Raw genomic sequence first — 26,073 nt, 5'->3', positions numbered from 1 at the left:
TTCATTTACTAGTAAAACTATATTTTTCTTCAATAATAAGTAAAATTTCCATTTTTCATATGTTAAATCTGTGTATAATCACACTTTTTCTAAAATGACAAATTTAGAGCTGCAGCTACTAACATGCAAATATTCATTTCTTTGGATAGTCTATAAGTTTACGCATAAACTTGTCTAAATAGCAGTGTACTTCATTACTAAAAAGCACACAATAACTTTTATAATATAAAAGCAGAGTATAAATGGGATAGAGGGATTCCTCAAACTCCTTAGTTTGACAGTATCCACTATTACTAGTTTTACTATAATAAGGTCCATTTGCTACCTTAATTTTGTAATTTCCCCAATTAGAACACAATAAATAAGTAGTGACCTTTGGCAAAAGAGTCAGCAATTTTATTACTTGTTTCATTGCTTGAAATATATTACCTTGCCCTTTCCATTCGCTTAAGAGGTGGTCTTCCAGAAGCTGAAATGCTTTTTGATCGGCTGTAACTTGGTTTGTAACCCAAACCCCACTTATCCTTTAGGGAAGCAGCCTAATGAAAGGGGATAGAAAAAGAGTGACTTTAGGCAGTTGTTTACTGTTGTAATATCTGACTTCAGGTAAAATGTTCTGCTATTAAAGAAGTTAGCTTGTCTCCCCCAGGTCAATAACAAGTTATCTTAAATTGTGACTTTAAATGTCACTTAACAACACGGATCAAAGTGCAGCAGGAATCAGCTATTCTTAGTCCTAATTAGGAAATACAAGGAAAATAGGAGCCTTTACAAGGAAAATAGGAGCCACCAGCTCGTTTGAGAGAAAAGATTGGGAGCAGGGATGAGGGGTACAGAAATAAGGGGAGAAATAAGGAAACAATAAGAAAAGAAAGAAAAGAAAGAAAAGAAAGAAAATGAGAATTAAAAGGCAAGATTCTGGGAGAAAGGTGAGGGGAGAGGGGAGAAGAGGAGATCAGGGAAGAGGGGGAGGGAGGGAGCGACCACTTATCATCCCGAGTACCACCCAAGGGTACCCCCCCCACCCCGGACAGAACGCTTTATTACACAAAAGGAAAGGAAGTGGTGACTGGAACACCCTCCTTGCCACCAAATCCCTCTTCTTCAAATTTGTAGTTTGGGGGGGCTAGGTAGTAAAAAGATTCTAATACAATGGAGACTTAGAAAGCAAGAGGACTAAAAGGGAATTGAGGGGGAAATACCAAATGAGAAAAACGTTAAGAACACAGATTTAATTTCAGTAATATTCCTAATCCTCTCTACCTAGTTTTATTTTTAACAGTTAATTGCCAAGTCTAAACTAGCTTATAAACAGTATGCAAGCAATATTTTCATTATGTTGCATGACTGTGAGGTACATAGTGGCAAAAAATTTAAACACAGAGTTATGCATTACAGAGCATCACTATCCATTTAGTACTACCAGAAGCCAGTGATGAATAACTAAAATTGAATTTTATTCCTAATTTAAATAAATAATTTAGAACACTAGTCAAATGAGGTTGTCTAGGACTTTGGTGGTGACCAAGGAAAGAAAGTTCAAGCCGATGAACTCTGGATCCCTGCAACCTTCCCCCCATTTCTCTAACCTCAACAGCTCTGATTTAATCAGTTTTTATGTATTGGGGTAACACCCAAAAACCATATTCTGGTTAAAAAAAACTGGAGGGTTTTGCTGACTATATTTTTAAAAATTAGTTTTTCTACTAACAAGACCACCTTGACCCAAAGCAACCTACCTCCATTTGAATAAGTTTTAGAATTATTTTCTACTCTATTTTTCTAGTACATCTATCTATATATTTATTTCAAGTGTTCAGCAATTGGACTAAATCCCAGAATGTGGTAGATAGTAAGGTCAAAGATAAACAACTTGTCCTTTAAGAGACTCAAATACTAGTAAGGGCAACTAAATATGCAAATAATAAAGGTAAGAATAAAGTGCTGACAGTATGTAGTGGCTAAGAGTAAAATCTGCTGTGGAGGGCTTCCCTGGTGGCGCAGTGGTTGAGAGTCTGCCTGCCGATGCAGGGGACACGGGTTCGAGCCCTGGTCTGGGAGGATCCCACGTGCCGCGGAGCGACTGGGCCCGTGAGCCACAATTGCTGAGCCTGCGCGTCTCGAGCCTGCGCTCCGCAACAAGGAGCCTGCGCGTCTCGAGCCTGCGCTCCGCAACAAGAGAGGCCTCGACAGTGAGAGGCCCGCGCACCGCGATGAAGAGTGGCCCCCGCTTGCCCCAACTAGAGAAAGCCCTCGCACAGAAACGAAGACCCAACACAGCCAAAAATAAATTAATTAATTAAAAAAAAAAAAAAAAAAGAGTAAAATCTGCTGTGGAAAATGGGAGGGGTAGAATGGACATCTCAAAAAATTTCACATTTGAATTAGAGACAAAAAAGAAAGTATGACTTCATGAAAGGCAGACAGAACACAGTGGCTAAGGGCATAGACTGTAGAATCCCACTGTTTGGGTTTGAATCTTGGCTCCACTGGAATTACTGGCTGTATAACCTTGGTCAAATTGCTTGACCTCTCTGTGCCTCAGTTTCCTCATCTTTAAAATGGGGAAAATAATATAAGCTATCACATAGGGTTGTTGTAAAGATTTAATGGGTTGTTGAATGTAAAGTGCTTTAAACAGTGCCTGGTACATGGTAGACATGAGATACACAAATCAAGTGTTATCACTAGCAATGGAGGAAGAAAGAGAACAACATAAGTATCATCATAAAATTTCATAAAGTGGAAAAATGTTTAAATAGTCTACTTTAATAAAATTCTCCTTAAATGTTTACTCACTCGCATACTGGACCTCCGTAATTTTTTACGGACATCTCTTCTAATATCATTCACAGCAACAGATTCTAATTGTTGATAACGTTGAATTTCCTGGTTTATGGTTCCTTCACTTGCACCTAGTTTTCTGGATAAAAAAAAAGTATGGCAGTTAGTGTAAAGAGGTAACAAAGTAAGAGTGATTTTTACTTGCTCCTTTTTAAATTCTCTATCAGAATATCAAAGATTATGTGTGGACAGGCCAAAATCCTGCATAAAGTTAATACTCATATCTGGCAAACTGTTAAAAAAAAAAAACTTTCTCTAATGTTTTAGGAAATGGTTCTTATCCATTTCTACATCAAGAGCCTCTGTGATAATCTCAGGAAAGCTATGGAACCACTTAGCAGAATAGTATCTGTATGTAATATTCTACATATAATTTAAGCCTCAGGTAAGATTTTAGGGGAGGAAGTATATTTTGCTACAAGTCAGTTTTCCCCTGATAACAAAACTCAAACTGTAATGTAAGTCAACAGGAAAACGTGAATCACTGTATCATAACTGATTTTACAGACAAGTTTTTAGCGAATACCTTTTACTGTACAATGTATAAATTTCTGTAAAATCCTCAAATGCAAAAAAACACAGATACACGAGTACAAAGATTAGAAAAGATGAAGTATGTTTTCCACCTTTGGGGAAAACAAAAATTTCAGTTTGGCAAGCAGAATATTTAGTCTTACAGAGCAAGTATTACCTAGTCAGTACTATTTAGCAGGCTACAGATAAAGAAAAAAATGACTACCACCTACTCCCCCCTCTTGACTCGCCCTACCCTCACCTCAGTTCTAGTGAACTGCCACTACAGGCAAGCAAAACAGCATGAAGTTTGAATTCAGACAAACACAGGTTCAAATTCCAATTCTTTAATCTCTCCGAGCCAGTTTTCTCATCTATAAAGTTTGGATAATGCCATCTAATCTCACAGAAATGTTGTGAGGATTAAACTGAGATAACGTGTCAGAATCACAATAGGTACTTAATAAATTCTAAATTTTCTTCCTCTCTCAAAAATTTGCATTCCAAAAATACTGTTAGCAGAAAACTCATGTTTACATACATATGTGAAGATACATGTATATACACGTAGAGATGCATATATGTGACATAAAGTCAGTCATAAACTTCTCAGAAATGGGGAGTTGTGATGAGCACTAGACTAACATTTCTAACTTTATCACTAATGAATGTATGATCTCAGACATATCACCAAAGTTTTCTGGACCTTGGTGATCTCATTTATAAACTAAAGGGGTTGTACTGGCCCCAATCCAGTTTCCTTCACATTTAAAATCTATTCTATTATTAGGGAATACTATACTAAATTAAAAATCATTATACGTACTTAAGGTCATCTATTACTTTGGCCTGTTCATTCAGTTCTCTGATATCCACTATACGCTTCATAATTTTTCTTCCTCTAAGTTCTCCTGGCTGGCTACAAGATGCTCCTTGTCTTCGATAATCTACAGCTTCCTGAAAAATCAAAAGCATGTCTGTCAGTAACACCCTCAGGTCACAAAGCAAATCTACCCTATCACAGAAATAACACCTTAAATCAAAAGAAGCATGCAAGAATCAAAGCCATCTATATTAAGTAAGATGATTGGAATTCTCCAGTGATTCAAACCCCTTAATTTTCATAAGGAATCCATTTAGTTGCTACCTACGTTTCCCCATGAGTGAGCTCTGCATGCTTTCAGATGGGACTGGCTAGACTTAGGGGAGGCCCACATCTCTGGGTTACACAGATACTCTGCAGGAACAGAATAGCGCTGATGTGGAGGCCTCAGGCCTAGGAGGTGATTTACAAGTCGTTGCCCAAACGTGAGCTTGTGGCCATCTCCACTTACTGAACTTCCCTCTGAACTCTAAATGGTAAACAGTAATGTTAATTTTTAAAAAATTTCTTTCCAGGAACAAAACTATTTCATGATACAGTAGTTCAAAGATGTTTCAAAAAAATTTTTACGTTGATAACGGAATGAAAGCAGAAACTTTCTTTTTAACTAATAAATAATAAGTTTAATAACTAATCAATCTGATACTATAGAATATGTACAGTATAAAAGGAAATACACATTTTTTAAATGTATACTTTATTTTGTGTGGGTGCACTTTGCTTTTGACTTTCATTTTTGAACATCATTATTGAGATAATTCACATGCCATAAAATTCACCCATTTAAAATGTATAATGGTTTATAGTGGTTTTTAGTATAGTCACGAAGTTGTGCAGCCATCATCAGAATCTATTTAGAACATTTTCACCGCCTCCCAAACAAAACCTCGTAACATTAGCAGTCTCTTCCCATCCCCTCTCCCAACCCCCTAAACTCTCCCAGTCCTAGGCAACCACTGATCTACGTTCTGTCTCTACAGATCTACTTGCACTTTGCTTTTACTGTTAACATGTTACCTGTAGGTTAAGGCACAAGTTGGTTGACAACCGTTATGAAACAAGGAATTCAATTAAAAGACAATATTATGGAATTAAAAGAACAATATTATATAAATGTAGACAGAGAACCACCACTCCCTTCCTTCCTCCACAATTAGCAACTACAATAAATAACACTGACCTAATAATATCCCTTTCTCAGGGTAAAAGCCAGTCCTGAAAAAGTCTAACTGTGAGTTTACTTACAGTGTGGATAGTGGGAGACATAGTGTCAACTTCATCCTCATCTGACAGGTCAGCTATGTTCACTGAATTTAGATCGGCGATGTCATCTATGTCCTCCTCTCCTGTCAGCGTTGTAAGGGTATTGCCCAGAGCGTTAAGTCTTTTGCCAATGTTAGGATCCATGTGGACATCAATCCCACACATTTTCCACAATACATTGAGTGTCCAGGTTCCAGCACTACTACTTTCTGTTTAAATAAAGAAGTGACATTTTGGTAAGTCTTGAGTATAGAAATTTAAATAATTCTACATTCAGGGAATAAAGTGGGTGATGGCCCTGTGTAATAACTAATGTCTCTCACAGCTAGATCTGTCAGAAACATGAGACTATGGGATTGATTTCCCTATCGTATAGTGTGCACCTATTGTTTCTCTGTTTTCAGCACTCTTCTTTCCCCATGTGACCTATGAATTCCCTCCTCCCCTAGCCCCCTAGCTGATCTACCTTCCCAGGACTATAGTAGGAGAACTGGCACAGCCCTCCCTCATTAGCCAGAATTAATTAGATGATTAGTCTGAATAAGGGTCAAAGTTAGAAAACTAAGAATTCTTCCCTGGACTTGAGAAAAGACTGCTCCCTCTCTAGTGATTGAGGGGTGGGGAACGAGGCTCATGAGCTGCTGGCAGCCATATTTCCTGCCATGTTTCAGGAGGTCAGCAGTAAGAAAAAATGAAGCAGCCGGGGAGAAGCAAAGACAAGAGCTGGAAAGAGCCCTGGTGGCAGCTGGGATCTTGTTTCCAGTAGTTCCTGAGGGCCCCTGAATTGACCTGGTTCCTTCTCTTCACTGAGATAGCCATTCCTAAGTTTGTGATCTGCAAATATTCTTTTAACAAGTTCCCCCTTTTAGTTAAGCCAGTTTGAGGACGTTGTTGTCGCTTATAAACAAGACTCCTGACAAAGACTTTTATGTGACCTTCCTCCCAATATGTATGCTTACCTCAGTTATCACCTTTTCCTTCTAACATTACTGCTGGAAATTTCCTAACCTTTTCAGATCTCTGTCAGTGGGGACTGCAGGCCTTGCTATTTTCTGAGACAGTTTACTTAGGATGAGCACTGAGACTAGGTTTCAGAGGATAAGAGGGAACAGTAAGGAGAGAAGGAAATCTACGCGTCTTAATCAGCTTCTACCCCTCTCAACATTTTTTTTTTTTTTTTTTTTTTAATGAGAGCCTCTGGGAACTACAGTTTTGTCTTTTATTTTATTTTATTTATTTTATTTATTATTTATGGCTGTGTTGGGTCTTCGTTTCTGTGCGAGGGCTTTCTCTAGTTGTGGCACGTGGGGGCCACTCTTCATCGCGGTGCGCGGGCCTCTCACTGTCACGGCCTCTCTTGTTGCAGAGCACAGGCTCCAGACGCGCAGGCTCAGTAATTGTGGCTCACGGGCCTAGTTGCTCCGCGGCATATGGGATCTTCCCAGACCAAGGCTCGAACCCGTGTCCCCTGCATTGGCAGGCAGATTCTCAACCACTGCGCCACCAGGGAAGCCCTCAACATTTTAAGTGCTCTTAAATAAATATCTCCATTTATCTTACCCTAATTTTATACCAGTAAAAATAATAAAAATTTACACTACGCTGTCATCTTAGTTAAGACAGATGATTACTTCTATGGTTATCGCCTAACCAGTTTCCTAGATTTTTCTCCTCTCTAATCCTTGAAAGTGTCCCTTTGATTCTGTCACATCTGTTTTCTTGCTCAAAAAAACTCAATGGCTTTCTCACTGTCCACCAAATCAAGTCCAAATTCCTTCATTTGGGATGTAAGATTTTTCTCACCTTATTTTCACATAACTCTACTCCAGCCAATCTGGACAACTCTAACTAGACACTGGGTTTGACATCATGACAGGTGGTGTTCTCTCTGCCTGAATTTTCTCTATTCGTATTTTCCAGTTTTTGCTTAAGAAACAATTTTATCCATCTTTCAAGTCCTTGTTTAAATGCTTTTTCTTCCATAAAGCTTTCTCTCATTCCAGTATCCTTTGAAATTCAGAAATTTTATCTCCCTCATGTAAATTTCAATAGCAATTGGAATTTTATATATTTTTTGAACTTATCACTTATTGCAGTTATAGTTATGCTGCAGAGCTTTAACTACATTATTAGAATTTAAACTTATATGTCATAGAACGTATATCTTATTCACCTTTGTCTTTCCCAAAACATTTTGTAGTGTATCTTGTACACTGATGGTGTCTAATTAATTGTTAGATATATAAAAATATGCTAATATTATTGCAAAATAGTTTTTAAAAATTAGGGAATACCAGAATGAGTTTAGTTAAAAGAGCCTCTAATATAAAGGCAGGAAAAATGGATAAAAAAAGCAGAATTCTACCAGATATATATAGCAAAAGTAATACCAAAGGTGAACTTACCAGCAGCTGCTTGTCCTGTAGTCCTGGAACATACTTCATAGGTACCATCTGGAACTACACCTGCACAAAAATCACCCCCAAAATAAGTTTCAATAAAATTATGCTTGTGATTAAATATTACACTGCAATTTTTCTTCCAAAAATGATTCCTAAATATAAACAGGATTACTAGCCTCTCTAGGTTTCAGTTTCTTTTTTTAAAAAATTTAATTTATTAATTTATTTATTTTATACAGCAGGTTCTTATTAGTTATCTGTCTGATACATCTTAGTGTATTAGGTTTCAGTTTCTAATCTGGAGAATGAAAGGGCTACCTTAGATGACTTATGATATCTATTTCATATCTCACAATATTTTATTCTTATCGATTTTAAGAACTAAACTGCATACACCTGAAACTAATATACTGTAAATCAACCATACCTCAATAAAGAAAGATTTAACTCCAGTTTTATCTTTACATTCTGCATGTGATTTCCTTATCTGAGTGACAATACCTGGCCAACTCTGAAACTCTAGTTTCCAGATGCTGTGACAATTTGTATCATCATGAGTGAATGGCACTTTGAGAATGCAAATAATTTTAATATGATTTTTTGATAACTAAGAACTGCCACATTAGGTCACAGACATGATTCATCAACCTTGTCTTTTACTTTGACAAGGATCATTTTACGAGGGAAAAAAAAAAAAAAAGATTGCCTGCCATGATGTCAATCTCATAACGTCAGCCTCCTAAGGTCATGGACCTATCCCCAGAACATATCTAACTTTAACTTTGAAACAGTTACTACTTCTTAGCTTTAATCAGATAATTGCAGCTTTTTTGAGAGGTTAATTAAATCAACAAAAGACATACCATCCTTGAAACAACTTTTAAACAAAGTAGAACCTAAAGATAGAATTAAGACCCTTTCTCAGTAATCCTTAATGGAAACCAAATTTCAATCTAAACCTGACAGTATATATACCGTAAATAAAATGTCCTTTTGCAATTCATTCCATACTCTAAACTGGTATTCAAATGTTACTCAAATGTGAGTTGTAGAAATACTACAATTTAGGGACTTCCCTGGTGGTCCAGTGGTTAAGACTCCACGCTCCCAATGCAGGGGACCTGGGTTCGATCCCTGGTTAGGGAACTAGATCCCGCATGCCACAACTAAGGATCCTGCATGCTGCAACTAAGACCCGGCACAGCCAAATAAATAAATTAATTAAAAAAAAAAGAAATGCTCCAATTTATTTTGGGAGAAAGGGTCTATAAATGACAATTTCTATTATGTATTTTTTAAGATGGTGCCAATAACTTTAAAATCTAAATTATATTTTTGAACCATATGGTACTTGTGCCTCACATACAAATTATAAAAAAGAATTAGATCTTGTTTGCGGGTAAAAGATTGCCTAATTCACCTTTAATGTCATAGTTATAAATCAGAGCAAAAAAAACCTAGACTACCCTTTCAAATCTTAAGACTGCTAGAATGAAAAGAAAAGCCTCTGAAATTGGAGTAATATAACTAAGGCCAAGTGAAAGTAAGAAACAGTAAATTTAAAAAGGGTAGAAAACATCGGGGACTTCCAGTCCCAAGAAGTGCTAGAGAATTTCTGAATATTAAGCTAAAAAAAAAGATTATATAAATTCATAGAATACAGAGGCATGATGAATTAATAAGGAACATTAAAATTCTTAGGAGTAGATCTGAATCCTGAAAGTGAGAAGTAGGAAACCAACTGGGCTCTTTCCCATTGTACCTGTCATCTCTGAGTTGGACCAACCAGAATCCAGGATGGCAGTATTCCTGCTGTGACAACCAAATGCTGCTACCCAGGTGTTAGCAGAAAGCTTGGAATTTTTCAAACTTCTAATGGTTTAGTTTTTCTAAATACATGTTAAAGAAAAGCATCTAATCTTTACTATTTAAGTGGTCGATGGAACCCTTCCTATAGATTGTCCTTTCTAATTTTTATTGCACTTCCCCCCAAAATATTATCACCTAGAGAGGAAATTACACCGGGCTTTTTTTTTTTTGGCCACGCCGCTTGGCTTGCAGAATCTTAGTTTCCCAACCAGGGATCAAACCTGGGCCCCGCCAGTGAAAGCGCCAAGTCCTAACCACTGGACCACCAGGGAATTACCGACACAGGGCCATCTTTTTTCTAGGGCATGATTTTTTTAACATCTTTATTGGAGTATAATTGCTTTACAATGTTGTGTTAGTTTCTGCTGTATAACAAAGTGAATCAGCTCTATGTATACATATATCCCCATATCCCCTCCCTCTTGCGTCTCCCTCCCACCCTCCCTATCCCACCCCTCTAGGTGGTCACAAAGCACAGAGCTGATCTCCCTGTGCTATGCGGCTGCTTCCCACTAGCTATCTATTTTACATTTGGTAGTGTATATATGTCCATGCCACTCTCTCACTTCGTCCCAGCTTACCCTTCCCCCTCCCCGTGTCCTCAAGTCCATTCTCTACATCTGTGGCTTTATTCCTGTCTTGCGCTAGGTTCTTCAGAACCTTTTTTTTTTTTAGATTCTATATATGTGTTAGCATACGGTATTTGTTTTTCTCTTTCTGACTTACTTAACTCTGTATGACAGACTCTAGGTCCCTCCACCTCACTACAAATACCTCAATTTCATTTCTTTTTATGGCTAATATTCCACTGTATATATGTGCCACATCTTCTTTATCCATTCATCTGTCAGTGGACACTTAGGTTGCTTCCATGTCCTGTCTATTGTAAACAGAGCTGCAATGAACATTGAGGTACATGACTCTTTTGGAATTATGGTTTTCTCAGGGTACATGCCCAGTAGTGGGATTGCTGGGTCGTATGGTAGTTCTATTTTTAGTTTTTTAAGGAACCTCCATACCGCTCTCCATAGTGGCTGTATGAATTTACATTCCCACCAACAGTGAAAGAGGGTTCCCTTTTCTCCACACCACCCTCTCCAGCATTTATTGTTTGTAGATTTTTTGATGCTGGCCATTCTGACTGGTGTGAGGTGATACCTCATTGTAGTTTGATTTGCATTTCTCAAATGATTAGTGATGTTGAGCATTCTTTCATGTGTTTGTTGGCAATCTGTATATCTTCTTCGGAGAAATGTCTATTTAGGTCTTCTGCCCATTTTTGGATTGGGTTGTCTGTTTTTTTGATATTGAGCTGCATGAGCTGCTTGTAAATTTTGGAGATTAATCCTTTGTCAGTTGATTTGTTTGCAAATATTATCTCCCATTCTAAGGGTTGTCTTTTTGTCTTGTTTATGCTTTCCTTTGCTGTGCAAAAGCTTTTAAGTTTCATTAGGTCCCATTTGTTTATTTTCATTTTTATTTCCATTTCTCTAGGAGGTGGGTCAAAAAGGATCTTGCTGTGATTTATGTCACAGTGTTCTGCCTGTGTTTTCCTCTAAGAGTTTTATAGTGTCTGGCCTTACATTTAGGTCTTTAATCCATTTTGAGTTTATTTTTGTGTATGGTGTTAGGGAGTGTCCTAACTTCATTCTTTTACATGTAGCTGTCCAGTTTTCTCAGCACCACTTATTGAAGAGGCTGTCTTTTCTCCACTGTATATTCTTGCCTCCTTTATCAAAAATAAGGTGACCATATGTGCGTGGGTTTATCTCTGGGCTTTTTATCCTGTTCCATTGATCTATATTTCTGTTTCTGTAGGGCATGATTTTTAAATGATCTGTGAAAAAATACTAAGGCATAATCCTACTTTTCCTTATTTCTCTGCCCTAAACTCAACTCTTTTTTAAAAAAAATTGTCAGTTATATCCAAGTATACTTACTACTAATAAAAACTACAAAACTGTAAACTAATTGGTGAATCTGTAATTTGGAATTCTTTTATGTCAGCAAAACAACTACTCTACTCATCTCATTTGCCACTCTCCCAAAACACCAAACAATAAGCATGTTACAAAAACAAGTCATTTGATACCCTCCAAAACCCCAAATAAATGATGATTATCACAATTATCAGCATGTTAGTGTTCTACTTTGCTGGTATAATAGCCACTGAGGTGCTGAGTTATTGTTTATATTTTTTAATATGTGTTTTTGACTTTGAGTCAGAGGCATATTTCTTATGCATTTTCCCTTTGTTTAAACTGTTAAGGAAATGGTATCCTTCCTTGCTTCCAAATATATTCAATCCAGTATGACTATAATGATGGCAAAATGTCATCTTAATAAAAATCAATAGGTTTAAATTTATTTTAAGGAAAAAAACACACAAACAAAAGACAGTTCTGGTTGGGCTTCCCTGGTGGTGCAGTGGTTGAGAACCTGCCTGCCAATGCAGGGGACATGGGTTCGAGCCCTGGTCTGGGAAGATCCCACATGCCGCGGAGCAACTGGGCCCGTGAGCCACAACTACTGAGCCTGCGCGTCTGGAGCCTGTGCTCCGCCACAAGAGAGGCCGCGATAGTGAGAGGCCCGCGCACCGCGATGAAGAGTGGCCCCCACTCGCCACAACTAGAGAAAGCCGTCGCACGGAAACGAAGACCCAACACAGCCATAAATAAATAAATAAATAAAATTAAAAAAAAAAAACAGTTATGGTGACTTTTTAAAACATATATAACAACCATGTAAAATGATTACTTGTAAAAATTTCTGATGAAGGCTAATTTTGGTCTTTTGGGTATTAGGCATGAGTATTTTGATATCAAGTCTTCTTAATAACCTGAAGTATTTCAAAGAAATCCTAGTATTTTACCTATGAATTATCTAAATGCAAAGCATTCAAAACCAAAAAATTTCACCTAAAATTTTAGTCAATATTAAATGCTAAAACTTCAATTTTTGATATAAAAACCCTGGAAAGTTCTCCCAATACTCAAAGAAAACCCAGAACTGGAAAGAAGATTTTCTTCCAGTGAAGAGAGGAAAACATTGCTAAATAATGGCATACCACCTTCTGAAGAGTAATTAATTTTGTTTTACAGATTAGCTGAGGAATTTTAGTCCACAACCTTTAATTCCTCAAATATAATTTTTCTTCATTATTAAGATTAATGATAAAACATTGTAAAGCAACTATACTCCAATAAAAATTAATTAAAAATAGATTAATGATGCTTTATCAACTCTGCTGTAATATTTAAAATATTAAAATAAAAATAAATCCCTGTACCTTCAAAACAGCACATAAAGACAGCTTTAGTTATTCACAACCAGAGGAATAACTAAAGCTGTGTTTAATGGAGCGTAATAGAATCAGAGGAATTCACACAAATTATACTCTGTATACTACATATGTGGACATGCGGACTTATTTATGGCTGGAGTCCCTGCTTCCGGTTATCCTGTATTATGTTATAGGATGAACTGGATCTTACACATTTATCACTTTGTTTCAAGATCCCCACAGAACAAAGACACTTGACCTGGTCATTCACGAATCAATTACAGGAAAAATCAGGGAGTGAGCAAACCTTCAAATGTTATACCGTCAAAGAGAATGCCTAGTTGGTTTACTTACCCAAACAACTGAAAGCTGCAGCTTTTCACAAATATGTTCTGATATCTTTAATTAGAAATAGCCTTTATTTCACAAAGTCCAATAACATTCCTATATATGAACATCCTTTAGTTTTACTTACGAAGACACTGGGGTTACTTTTTAATTTTTAAAAATTCAAAACCTCATACAGAAAATAAAAGACACTCACAGGCATTCATCACTAGGTCCCCACGAATTTCCGGTTTCCAGTCATCCCATGATGTCTCAAAGCCATCAGCAAAACGGATACAAAAGTTTTTGAAATGCCCTTTACTAACTAGAGATTCTGAAGAACAAGCAGTGATGAGAGTACTTTCAATGGTCAGTACTAAAGCAGAACCAGTGTCAAGGTCTCCAGTGTGATTAGACTGCAAAATATATTAAAGAAATGAGACAAAAGGTGACAACTTTTAAAATTTGGAAACCTCACAGGATTCATAAGATCAAACATCTAGAAAGGGTCAACCTTAGAGAGCTTCATTAAAAAGCAGTTTAGAAAGATGCCTACTTTTAAAATTAAATTGCTCATGTGAAATGCATTGCCATGTGCATTTTTTTAAACTAAACTTGCAAAAGGCTAATTATCTGTTCTTTCTATCTCAAGCCTTTTAGTTTGTGTGGAACATTTTCATTTTGACAACCATCCCTGGTGTGTACGGCCTTCCTAAGCTCTGTCCATCATGTCATTAAAATATTATCATTTTTCAACTCCTGAAGCACAAACATACCACGTTGCCAATCCTCAACTCAGAGTTTTTCTTAACACTGTTTTGCCAAACAAAATACTTAAAGATAAATTCATTCAACAACTGGTTACAGGTTAAGGTAAATTATAACAGTAAAATGTAGACCTCTGTATTTGTTATAATTGTAACTTCTTAGCCTAACAGGGGGTTCATAGCCTTTTCCCTCACACACATGTGCATGCAAATATGTATTCCTGAGAACTGGTCCTAAATCACAAAGAGTAAATTTTTGCTTTATCCAGTACACATAACTTGGAAGTTTTGTTACCATTAAATATTATAGTTTAAAAGAATTTTGAAATTCCCTACCCTGTTTTAGATAAAGTTATTAAACATTATTATATAGCATCCTTAAATATCCTTTGTTTCTATTTTATTATCAAGTGTATGCCAAAGATGTCTTGGCTAAATACAAAACAAATAAAAAATTTTGAAAACTAAGCTGCTTATTTTCCAAGGTTAAAATTAAGATTTATTAGATGGGTGTCAATCTCATTACTATTATGAGGCATATCAGAATGCTTCAGAGAAAAGTCTCATGAAATTGATATTTAATACACTGTGGATGAATAACGGTTGAAGGAGTTCAATCTTACTTGCTATCTACTAAACTCGTTATAAACTGTTATCCTGAAAAGCTTATTGTTATACTCTATACACATAAAAATGGTTTCTAGAAATGTCTGGCTCTTAATCTTGGACTGTGGTTCGATTTTTTATACCTGTGCAGTATTTGTGATAGGCAGGCAAATTCCCAGATCATTCACAGTCAGCTGGAGGAAGAGAGTCCCAAACGCCTGGGCTGACGTTTGCTGGATACCAGGCAACATATCTACCACTTCCTTTGTAGCCATATGAATATCTTTATGTAAAGCCATTCGTTGTTCATTCCAATTGTCATAGGCAGCCTTATAATTCAGCCAAAACAGCACAGCTTTTGATAATTAAGACAGGGCAGAAGGAAAATTAAAATAAAAACTGTAAAGCTATATGGCAAGTAAACCTCTAGAGCTGCAAAATCCTGTTGATTAATAAAAATTATTCCCAGAAAATTGTAGCATTAGAATTTTAAAGGATCTAAGAGGATACAGTCAACTTGAGAAATGAAAAAAGCAGAAAGCAGGCGACTGCAAAGTGGCAAAAGAAGAAAATCCAGGTCCATTCATTCATTCAATGAATTAGTTGTGAAATGCCTACTATATATGCTAGGCATTGGCATGGAATAACAAACGAAAACAGACATGGTCCCTGACCTTATACAGCTTTCTGTTACAACAGTTAAAAATTCTTGAGGAGAGGTACGTAATACTGGGAGTATACATTAATAAAGTGTGATTTAGAGAGAGAAGTCGAAGACATTTGAGTTTGTAACAAGAATGAAACTTAAGGTAAACCATCATTTAATGCAGTATATACAAGGAGGAGTCTAAAGAGAGATAAAGATGAAGGGGCCAGAGAAGTAGAAGGAAAAGCAGGTGTTATGTCATGGACACAAAGAGTAGAAAGTACTTTAAGAAGTTGTTGAAAGTTGATCAAAAGTTGGTAAGATGAGAAATGAAAAAAAAAAAAAAATGTGCACCAGATTTAGCAAAATAAAATGGTAAGGGCAGTTTTCTAACAAACTGATCTTATCACCAGCCAATGCCCACCACCGATTTAAATCTTTTATGGCTTCATAAATGGTTCTTCATTACTTCTAAAATACAATTCCTATTTGCCCAAGACACATTAATTAGATCCTATCTATCGTTCAGCCTTATTTCCCATTATTTTCTTTTAAAAAAGTGGCTGCTATATTTTCTTAGACCTCTGTGCTCATATATATTCATTCATGTTCTTTCTCACTTGGCAAATATTTATTTAGTTCTTAACTACATGCCTGGGACTGTTCTAGGCCTTCAGATACAGAGGTAAATAGGACAAGCTTTCATGTCCTGTCTCCTTGGTGAACTCCTAACTCCAAGCTGAATCTGAAAATTTAGTTTCTCCTCTGAGAAGCACAGAGAAAGTGAGAGACACCCTCAGATATAAGGGGGAAAAAAAGAAGTGTGTGTGTGTGTGTGTGTGTGTGTGTGTGTGTGTGTGTGTATATATGTATGTATGTTTGTATATATATATATATATGTCCACTCTGTAGTCTACTTTGTTCTCTTTTCCCACTGAACTGAGAGCTCCTTGAGGGCAGAGATCCTGTTTTCCATATTTGTATTCCACTTCTAGACAGTAAACAATAAATGTTTATAGAATAAATGAATAAAGACAGTGCTAAGACAATTGGGTGCAATAGTTATCCAAACCAAAAAATTTAAAATTCTGAATCAGACATTCCTATAGATCCATGTAAAAAGCAAATAACTTTAAAAAGTAAAGTAACTTCAAAAACTGATGGTAATAAGCAAGAAACTTTTTTTGGATGCTCACATTTCAAATTTAAGAGACATTTAGCTGTCAAGCATTTAAACTGGTAAACTACAGATGATTTTTTCTAGCATTACCAAAACATTTCTAAATCTAACAAGACAGTATTGATAAGACTTCATCTTACCTCTATCAAAGGCCACAGGCTGTGCATAAACAATTGGTCTATTCAGGGTAATAAGCACAGCTTCCCTATCTGAAGAACCACTGATTTCTTCTCGCAGGGCATTTCTTAACCCAATTCTAGTTTTAAAATAGGCAACCTGATGAAAATCAGAACCAGCTTCCTCATAAACCTAAAATAAAATTAAAAGCTCAATAAAATCAAATAATGGAAAATATTTTAATTTAAAAAATTAGAAGTTTTAACACCATTAATGGTATTTTTCACTAAAAGAACTACAGTACATTTTTCTCTATTTCATTTGTCAATGATAAATTCCTGATACTCTGTACCATAAACATTTGAAATTAATATACAATATGAATCAGTATATAAGAAATAAATAGGAAGTCATACATAAAATTCATACAAAAGCTAGGATTAGGGCCATATCCTCAATGGCAATGTATTAAATGTTTCAAGATAATTAGATCCTCTCTCCTCTCAAACTGTGTTTCTATTTGAAAAAATTACTGTTTTTCTAGAGATGACATGAAATTTTTGTTCATTTATTCCCCCACATAATCTTTAATACAGCCACTCAGATTTGAAATGTGACTGGTATTCTTTTAATCTTCAAACTAAAGAAGGAAAAAGGTTAAATCTACATAATAATTTTTAGCAAAAAAATAGTAAAATTCCCTGATGAGCTGTGAAAGTTAATTTTTATAAAACAGAATCTGATTTACTGTCGTATATATACCAACATATATATATACACATTTTTTTTTAACTTTACATGTTTAATATTATAGCATGCAAAATTTGCCATTATCAAACAGGACAGCTAAGAAACTTAGTAACATTTTAAAGACTGACCAATGTTAGTACAAAGTGTTGAAATAAAAAATAATGTTTAACAAAATCAAGAGAAATTATAAACGAATATTTATGAAGATACTAGATTCAAGTTTCATGTGATTGCATTTGCACTGAACAATATACCGCCAATATACTCAATGAAATACCAAGGTAAAATTATAAGGGCCTTCTTAAATGATTTTTTATTAGAATTTACAATCAAATTTTAGGAACTTAAACTCAATACTTTTTAAAGTATAGTAATACTTAAAGTAGTTTAAATTGATGTGCAAAGTTTAAAAGCCACAGTTTTAATATCAACATATTCAGCACTCACCTGATGTTTAACAATTTGTCCTAATGCCAGATTTAAATCCACTTGGCATTTACCAAACAGTTTCAGATAGCTGCTACTTCCTGGTGAAGCTTTGGTTTGAAGTCGGTTCGAAAGTTCCAGTTCAATCAATCCAGTTTCAAATCTCACAGCTCTCATTGAGGGAGTTGTGGCCGTTACTTGAATACCCTAGCAGATTATATGTTTGGAGGAAAAAAAGAATCTTAAATCAACAATGTACACCCACACAAATGAAATCTTTCAATATATGATAAATAAAACAGCCATGTTTTAAAACACATATAGGATGCCTGATGAACTGATAAAATTGGCAACATCCTTTAATTTCTCATGTCAGTAGGAACTTTTTTAGCTATTAAATTTTATTTCAGTATTCTGTATTTAAAATATAGACTGTTCATGTGTTAAATACATTAATTACAAGTAAATAACTATTTGGTAAGAAAGATTTTTATTTTTAAGAACACTAATATCGTAAATATTGGAAATAACGTTTCTATTAAGGTATTATTTTAATGGACAACTGTACAAAATATTTCTTACAGAGTAATTTATAACAGCAATAATTAGAAAAAAGTCAAAAGGTTCATCTGAAGGAAGTAGTTAAATTGTTACAACTGTATAATATATAGCACAGCTGTTCAAAAAGATAAAGTGGATCTAAATGTTCTGACATGGAAAGGTATTCAAGGTTTTTAAAAATGCAGAAATATATACATATATAAAAATACAAATAGGAAAACGTCCTAAAGGATATTCAATTGTTAAAGCTTCTTCTCTGCGTGGACAGGGTTTTACTTCAGTTTTATCTTCTATTTGGCATACTCATATATCATATGGATTTTCTAGAAGCATACATTAATTAAGTAGAAAAATACTTCTTAAAGAATCATTATTATATTATTATTTATGTTACCTTAAACTGCAAGTTCAGGGAATAGAGTAGAATTTTAGGCTTATCTCCATCTGCTGTTCCGTCATGTTCGTTCCAAAGAGGAATAGGTTGCTCCCCACCTGAAAGAGGTTAAATAATTGAAGGTTTGAGGCAATTTCTTTAAAAGGAAAATAATAACTACTTTGTGTGCTTAAAAACACACACACACAACATTTTCTTTTTCCTGATCATTAACTCAATCTTTAACAGGGAACTTTAGCCATGTCACATTTCACTGAGGCAGATGTTATAAGATAGGGACAGTACTGCATATGTAGATATTTATTAAGAACATTTTATAAGGACTAGAACTAAGATCCCACAAGCCACGTGGTGCGACCAGGAAAAAAAAAAAAAAGGACATTTTATAAGGACTAAATTAAGACATTATACCTATAATTACACCAAACATGATTATACACCTGAGAAAATATATTTGAGGGAAAAACAGTACAATGAAATAATTTTATCAATCAAAAATGTGACCTTTGTCATTTATATTTGTGTGTCATAAACAAAAAAGAATGGAAGAAAAAATAAAGGTGGAGAAATAAAAAATAAGATAATAATTAAGAGTGTGACAATAAAGGTTTGGCCTATACATGAAAACAAAATGGGGGCAGAGGACCCTGGGGATAAAGTTCCTATTAATAGACCATTTGTTGCCCAGGCATTATGGCATTCAGGAAATAATGTTCTAATATTTTAAAATCCAACTTCTATCTCCACTTCTCTTTCCCTTATTGTAAAAACTTTTCGTTATGCTTACTTTTCAAATATTCTATCTTAAAATGATTCATCTTTTTCTATGTATACTGAATTTAGCATCATCCCAGGGAGCAAATATAAGTGGGATGGGAAGTTTTTTCCTAGTAGGTAATCAATTAATGTAATTCATCACATCAACAGGCTAAAGAAGAAAAATCACATTATCATATTACGGGATGCAGAAAAAGCATTTGACAAAATCCAACACCCATTGATAGTAAAGATTCTCAGTAAACTAGGAGCAGAGGAGAACTTCCTCAACTCGATAGAGAATATCTACAAAAATCCTATAGCTAGTATGATCCTTAATGGTGAAAAGCTCTTAGTTTCCTTACTAAGATAAGGTACAAACCAAGGATGTCTGCTCTTACCACTCCTTTTCAACATCATACAAGAAGTCCTAGCTAATGCAATAAGACAAGAAAAGGAAAAAAAAGATATACAGATTGGGAAGGAAGAAATAAAACTGTTTCTGTTCACAAATGACCTGATCATCTATGTAGAAGTTCCTGGAACCAATAAGTGATTATAGCAAGATTGCAGGATACAAGGTTAATAATATACAAAGGTCAGTCACTTTCCTATATACCAGCAATAAACAGTGGAATGTGAAATTAAAAACACAATACCATTTACATTAGCACCACAAAAAATAAGATACTTAAGTATAAATTAACAATATATATACAAGATCTACATGAGAAAACCTACAAAACTCTGATAATGTCAGTTCTTCCCAACTTGCTCTCTAGATTCAATGCAACCCCAGTCAAAATCCTACCAAGTTATTTTGTGGATATTGACAAACTCATTCCAAGGTGTACGTGAAGAGACAAAATACCCAGAATAGCCAATAAAATATTGAAGAAGACCAAAACTAGAAGACTTAAACTACCTGACTTCAAGACTACAAGCTAATCAAGACAGTGTGGCACTGGTGAAATAACAGACAAAAAGATCAATGGAACAGAAGGGAGAGCCCAAAAATAGATCCACATAAATACAGACAACTAATCTTTGACAAATAAGCAAAGGCAATACAATTGAGCAAAGGCAATACAATGGAGCAAAGATACAGTCTTTTCAACATATGTTGCTAGAATACCTGGACATCCACATACAAAAAAATACATCTAGATATAGACCTTAAACCTGTCACAAAAATTAACTCATAAGGGATCACAGGCCTAAAGGTAAAACACAAAACTACAAAAATCATATAACAAAGGAGAAAACCTTAATGACCTTCTGTATGACAATGACTTTTTGGATACAACACCAAAGGCATGATCCATGAAAGAAAGAATTAATAAATTATACTTTTAAAATATTTTTTTATTTTAATTTTAATTTTTTTTTTGTCGCACCACACAGAATGAGGGATCTTAGTCCCCCAACCAGGGATCAAACTCGCACCCCTTGCAGTGGAAGCACAGAGTCTTAACCACTGGACCACCAGGCAAGTCCCAAGATAGACTTTATTAAAATTAGAAACTTCTGCTCTGAGAAGACAGTGTCAAGAGAATAACAAGACAAGCCACAACTGGGAGAAAATATTTCCAAAAGATACATTTGTAAAGGACTATTATCCAAAATATGCAAAGAGCTCTTAAACTCAACAATAAGAAAATAACCTGATTAAAAATGGGCCAAAGATTTTAATAAACACCTCACCAAAGAAGATATACAGATGGCAAATAAGCACATGAAAAGGTGCTTCACATCATGTCATCAGGGAAATGCAAATTAAAACCACAGTAAGATACCACTGCACACCCATCAGAATATCCAAAATCTAGAACAGTGAGAAAGAACACAAAGTGCTGGGGGGATGTGGAGCAAAAGGAACTTTCATTCATTTCTGGTGGGAATGCAAAATGGTACAGTCACTTTGGAAGACAGTTTTGCAGTTTCCTATAAAACTAAACATACTTTTATATGATCCATATGATCCAGCAATCTTTCACCTTTTGGCAGTTACCAAAAGGAGATGAAAACTTATGTCCACACAGAAACCTGCATATGGATGTTTACAGCACCTTAATTCATAATGGCCAAAACCTGGAAGCAACCAAGGGAGGATTCTTAGGGCAGTGGAACTACTCTGTAGGATATTATAATGATGGATACACGTCATTATACATTTGTTCAAACCCACAGAATGTACAATGCCAAGAGTGAATCCTAATGTAAACTATGGGCTTTTGGTGATAATGCTGTGTCAATGTAGGTTTGTCAGTTGTAACAAACGTACCACTCTAATGGGGGACTTTGAAAATGGGGGAGGCTATGCATGACTGAAGGCAGAGGGTATCTGGGAAATCTCTGTACCTTCCCCTCAATTTTGCCGTGACCCTAAAACTGCTCTAAAAAATAAAGTCGAGGGCTTCCCTGGTGGCGCAGTGGTTGAGAATCTGCCTGCCAATGCAGGGGACACGGGTTCGAGCCCTGGTCTGGGAAGATCCCACATGCCACGGAGCAACTGGGCCCGTGAGCCACAATTGCTGAGCCTGCGTGTCTGAAGCCTGTGCTCCGCAACAAGAGAGGCCGCGATAGTGAGAGGCCCGCGCACCACGATGAAGAGTGGCCCCCGCTTGCCGCAACTAGAGAAAGCCCTCACACAGAAACAAAGACCCAACACTGCCAAAAATAAATAAATAAATAAATAAATAAATAAATAAATAAATTTATTAAAAAATAAAAATAAATAAAAATAAAGTCGATTTTTAAAAAAGGCTATTTGTTTTGTTCATCTATCACTATCCTGAATATCTTTTATATAGTTTCAGAAAAAAAATTTTTTTAATTTAAAAGACAAGCTCTGCCTCTTACAAAATGTATTACATAATACTTTTAGTTTATAGAAATATCAGAGACACTATTAGTCACATTAACTCCACAGTTTTTACCTTGTTATGAATTAAATATAGACCTGGTCCAACTGTAAGAAGGTAACTCACTATATATATATTTCTCATTACATATAAATGGCTGTACATACTCAAAAATAGACCTCTTCTCTTTACTAAGTCAGTGCTTATCTACACCTTTCTGAAACCCAGGCAATCCATGGGCAATAAGATTATAAGTATTGATTCTTCAAAAAAGAACTTTCCTAACAAACTTGATGACGATTGTGAACATGAGTATTCCTATGCAATAGAAAATGTCCTAAAGCTAAACGTAACATGAAGGAAAAGCATGAGGAAAAAGTTTTAAGAAACAAGGAAAATAATCATGAAGATTATGGGAGAGTAGGGAAGCAATATAGAGATTAGAATACTAAGAAATGTGGCTACAGGGATTCTAAGTATCCCCTCTCAATAATCTGTTACATGCTCTGGTGCTGAAAAAGATAAGGGAACATCTGTGCTCCATGAGGCCCTGGGCCAGCTGGATGATATGTGATTTACATTTCAGCTATTTTCCTAGGGTTCATGCTGTCTCTACAGTCAGGAAGGAATGGTTCAGGGAGCAGATCCAGCCACTAAATGACTTCGGCATCATTATCTGATTTCTCTATTCTTCACAGTGATTAGCAAGTCTTCATGGTTAGAACATTAATTTCCAGTCTTCTTTTCCAGTTCATTATTCATAGACCTAGGGATACACTTTACTTATAACTCCTAACTGAATGTAGTAATTCAAAGGTTAAGAAAAGCCTTTCTTTTTCATCAAAACCACTTTGACAGCTTACAGGTACCAGACTAATACGAGGAACTCTATAATCCTAGCTTTTTACTGTAAGAGATACAAGATTAGTTAATGGAAAAGTCTGTTTGTTTTTTAGTTATACATATTCAGCAATAGCAGTCTTGAAAATACTCTTTAAAACTCATAAAAATTTACCAACTTGAAATATTCTTTACTTTCACATTATAGACAATGTTCTAATGTGATGTCAACCAGGTAAATGGGCCACATTAAAACTTCTGTATGGTCTCCAAGTAGAGACACCTTCAGTGGCAGAAGGGGCTTCTGCTATGTATTCATCCCTCCCTTAATGGTTTGTATTCAACCATTTTTAGAAAAATTCCAAGACTACCAATTGATCTGATTTTTATATTAACTTGTAAAATTCTATAGCTCTGCTAGGCTTCTTCAATGTGATCATTAAGTAGCTTCCTGACCTCAGATACAACCAGAACCAACCCATGAGAACGAGGAAAATCTCTTGTTCACACAGCTGCTACATAATTTAATTTCCTAATCCATGTTCTGTCCTCCTTCAGGGCCTTATCATATACTGGTCCATAAGCTCTGCCTGAATCTTCTCTACTTCTCCTTTCTTGCCAAATGTGACTTCACTTGTGAGGTTTTGAATATGACTTCCTCTGTGAAGCCTTTTCTGATTCCTTAGACTACGTTAGTTTCTCCTTTGACACAGACATAGCACCTTCTTCTTGTCATTCAGAGAACTCATCACAATTATAATACACTGTCTAGATACTTAATTTGTAAAATGAATGAATTTATCCATCAACATGGAGGAATCTCCTCTTGATGCCAATTTAGAGATGAGGCTTAACTACTATTTTAACATGATTATATTCATACTGAAATATTCAGCCTCAAGAACTGTTACACAGTCAACTTGTTTTCCACCCTAATGCCTCTTAATACTTTACCTTGTGAATTAAAAATCAATTAATTGTTTAAATCAAACATATGTTTCCAGTTAAAATATAAAATAGTGATTAAGAAGCTCACTTATAATCTGATCTTGAGGAATAGCAAAAATATAACAAGGGTTGCTATAGACAATTTACCATGTGGCCAGCATACAGTCACCATCTGATACAGATTAAAATCGAAATCTTAATACTGATCTAAATTTTGTTCCCAAACGATTTAAGATTAGTTTAGTTAACAGACACACACTAAGTTGTTTTTTTTTTTTTTTTGGAAGGGAAGCATAAGGGACCTTTGTTTAATTTATAAATTGTAAATGCATATATCACATATGACAAAAGTAATAAGCAAAAGAATCTGTAGGTGAGAAAGCCATAAAAGGAATGCAGAATTTTTAGGGAGTTACTCAACAATTTCATCTAAATGATAGGATCGATACTCATACCACTGCTACATGGACCATCATATAACCAATGAGAATAAAAACCTGCTGTATGTTCTGCACTATAAGGTATCAAATCATCTTACCAGAAACTTTTTGTATTACTTCATTAACTTCCTTCATGAACACTTTCTGTACAAATACCAAGTGGTTTAGAAGATCAGTTGTAAGATTATGTTCAAAGGAACCAACCTGCCAAACAAAATCAGAATATTAGATTAACATACTGACTATATTAGTTCAAAATACATCTCACATAAATCATCCCAAACTCTGAGGAAAAACAATTATCTACATGCTATTTGAAATTAAAATACTGAAGAAGGGTTAAAGATACTCAGATTCCCCAATACTCTACTGGCCTGACATTGTTATGAGCCATTCCCCCCATATTTTAAAATAACAGTAGCCAATAAGGTATGAGAAATCTTTTGAAAATGAATGAAAATTATACTCTATGTAACTTGCTAATTGCAAAATTGAAATTTTATGTAGAGTAATATTTATTTTTAATGACCACTGTTGTAGAGTTAGAAAGGTGGACCAGTATAAGTGAAAGTAAATGCATTTACTCATTCAAATATTTATTGACCATCTGCATTAGGTGCTAAAGATACAGCTGTGAATAAAAATAACAAAATTATGGCTCTCATGAAGCTACATTTGAGCAAATTAGCAAATCAGATATACTAAAGTCAGCTTTACTATAATACATGTCCCATGATTAGTATAAAGCCCAAAATTTCTGGCAAGAATTAGTTAATAAACAGATTAAATAGAAAGCCGGCCCTAACTGGAGTTGAGTTTTGTAGTAACGATGAATTGAAACATCCTTATGAGTAAGGCAAATGCCTCAACATTTGTCACTTTGATAGTGTCCATATTTTGATCAAAAGTTAACAGCAAAAGAGATGTAGCAGTCTTTTCTTAGGTGAGAAGTCACATAAAGTCTAAGTTTCACTGGGCACTTTTATTTTATATATAGTAGTATCAAATGGGCAAAGATGATTTTCACATGTGTCTATTTTAGGCCATAGTTAAATGGGCAACTCTCAGAGAGATGCAACTTTAGATTCTTTCGAATATTTGTAATTAACTGCATTCTTAGTAAATCTGGGATGGTGTTCTGCCCCAATTACAAACTTTATAGCTTTATAATAGCTAATATTAGTAAGGAACTATGCAATATACTGCATTTGATTTGTTTTATTTTCTGTCAAATGAAGCATTAATAATAGTATTGCTAAACTACAGTCTGGGACACTTATTTTTCAGTGTAGAAAGCACAAATGAAATATGCTTTATAATCCACCTTTTAGTAAATAAATATTTGACTTCTAGCATCTTGTACACGAGAAGTTCTAGGACAAGCAGAGTCTAAA

The 26,073-nt window shown here is 35.2% G+C and overlaps 1 protein-coding gene across 12 annotated transcripts in view; it reads right to left on the bottom strand.

The window, feature by feature from the left end:
• BLTP1 (bridge-like lipid transfer protein family member 1) overlaps positions 1-26,073 on the bottom strand; it is a 204,277-nt gene that overhangs the window by 35,400 nt on the left and 142,804 nt on the right. For 10 of the 12 annotated variants that reach the window (XM_082462683.1, XM_082462685.1, XM_082462692.1 and 7 more), the window contains 12 exons: positions 24,778-24,883; positions 18,832-18,929; positions 17,898-18,083; positions 16,724-16,892; positions 14,901-15,112; positions 13,602-13,800; positions 7,909-7,968; positions 5,486-5,712; positions 4,509-4,709; positions 4,184-4,314; positions 2,800-2,923; positions 430-539 (listed from right to left, as the gene is read on the bottom strand). In XM_082462683.1, coding sequence (XP_082318809.1) covers positions 430-539; positions 2,800-2,923; positions 4,184-4,314; positions 4,509-4,709; positions 5,486-5,712; positions 7,909-7,968; positions 13,602-13,800; positions 14,901-15,112; positions 16,724-16,892; positions 17,898-18,083; positions 18,832-18,929; positions 24,778-24,883 — 1,823 coding nt within the window. The remainder of the gene's footprint in view (positions 1-429; positions 540-2,799; positions 2,924-4,183; positions 4,315-4,508; positions 4,710-5,485; positions 5,713-7,908; positions 7,969-13,601; positions 13,801-14,900; positions 15,113-16,723; positions 16,893-17,897; positions 18,084-18,831; positions 18,930-24,777; positions 24,884-26,073) is intronic. The other 2 variants (XM_082462694.1, XM_082462684.1) reach the window with 1 other exon arrangement.

This window comes from Balaenoptera physalus (genome assembly GCF_965194825.1).
Source record: "Balaenoptera physalus genome assembly, chromosome: 5".
Lineage (NCBI taxonomy): Eukaryota > Metazoa > Chordata > Mammalia > Artiodactyla > Balaenopteridae > Balaenoptera > Balaenoptera physalus.
Note: the sequence above shows the minus strand (reverse complement) of the source record. Positions and strands in the feature narration are given on the sequence as shown.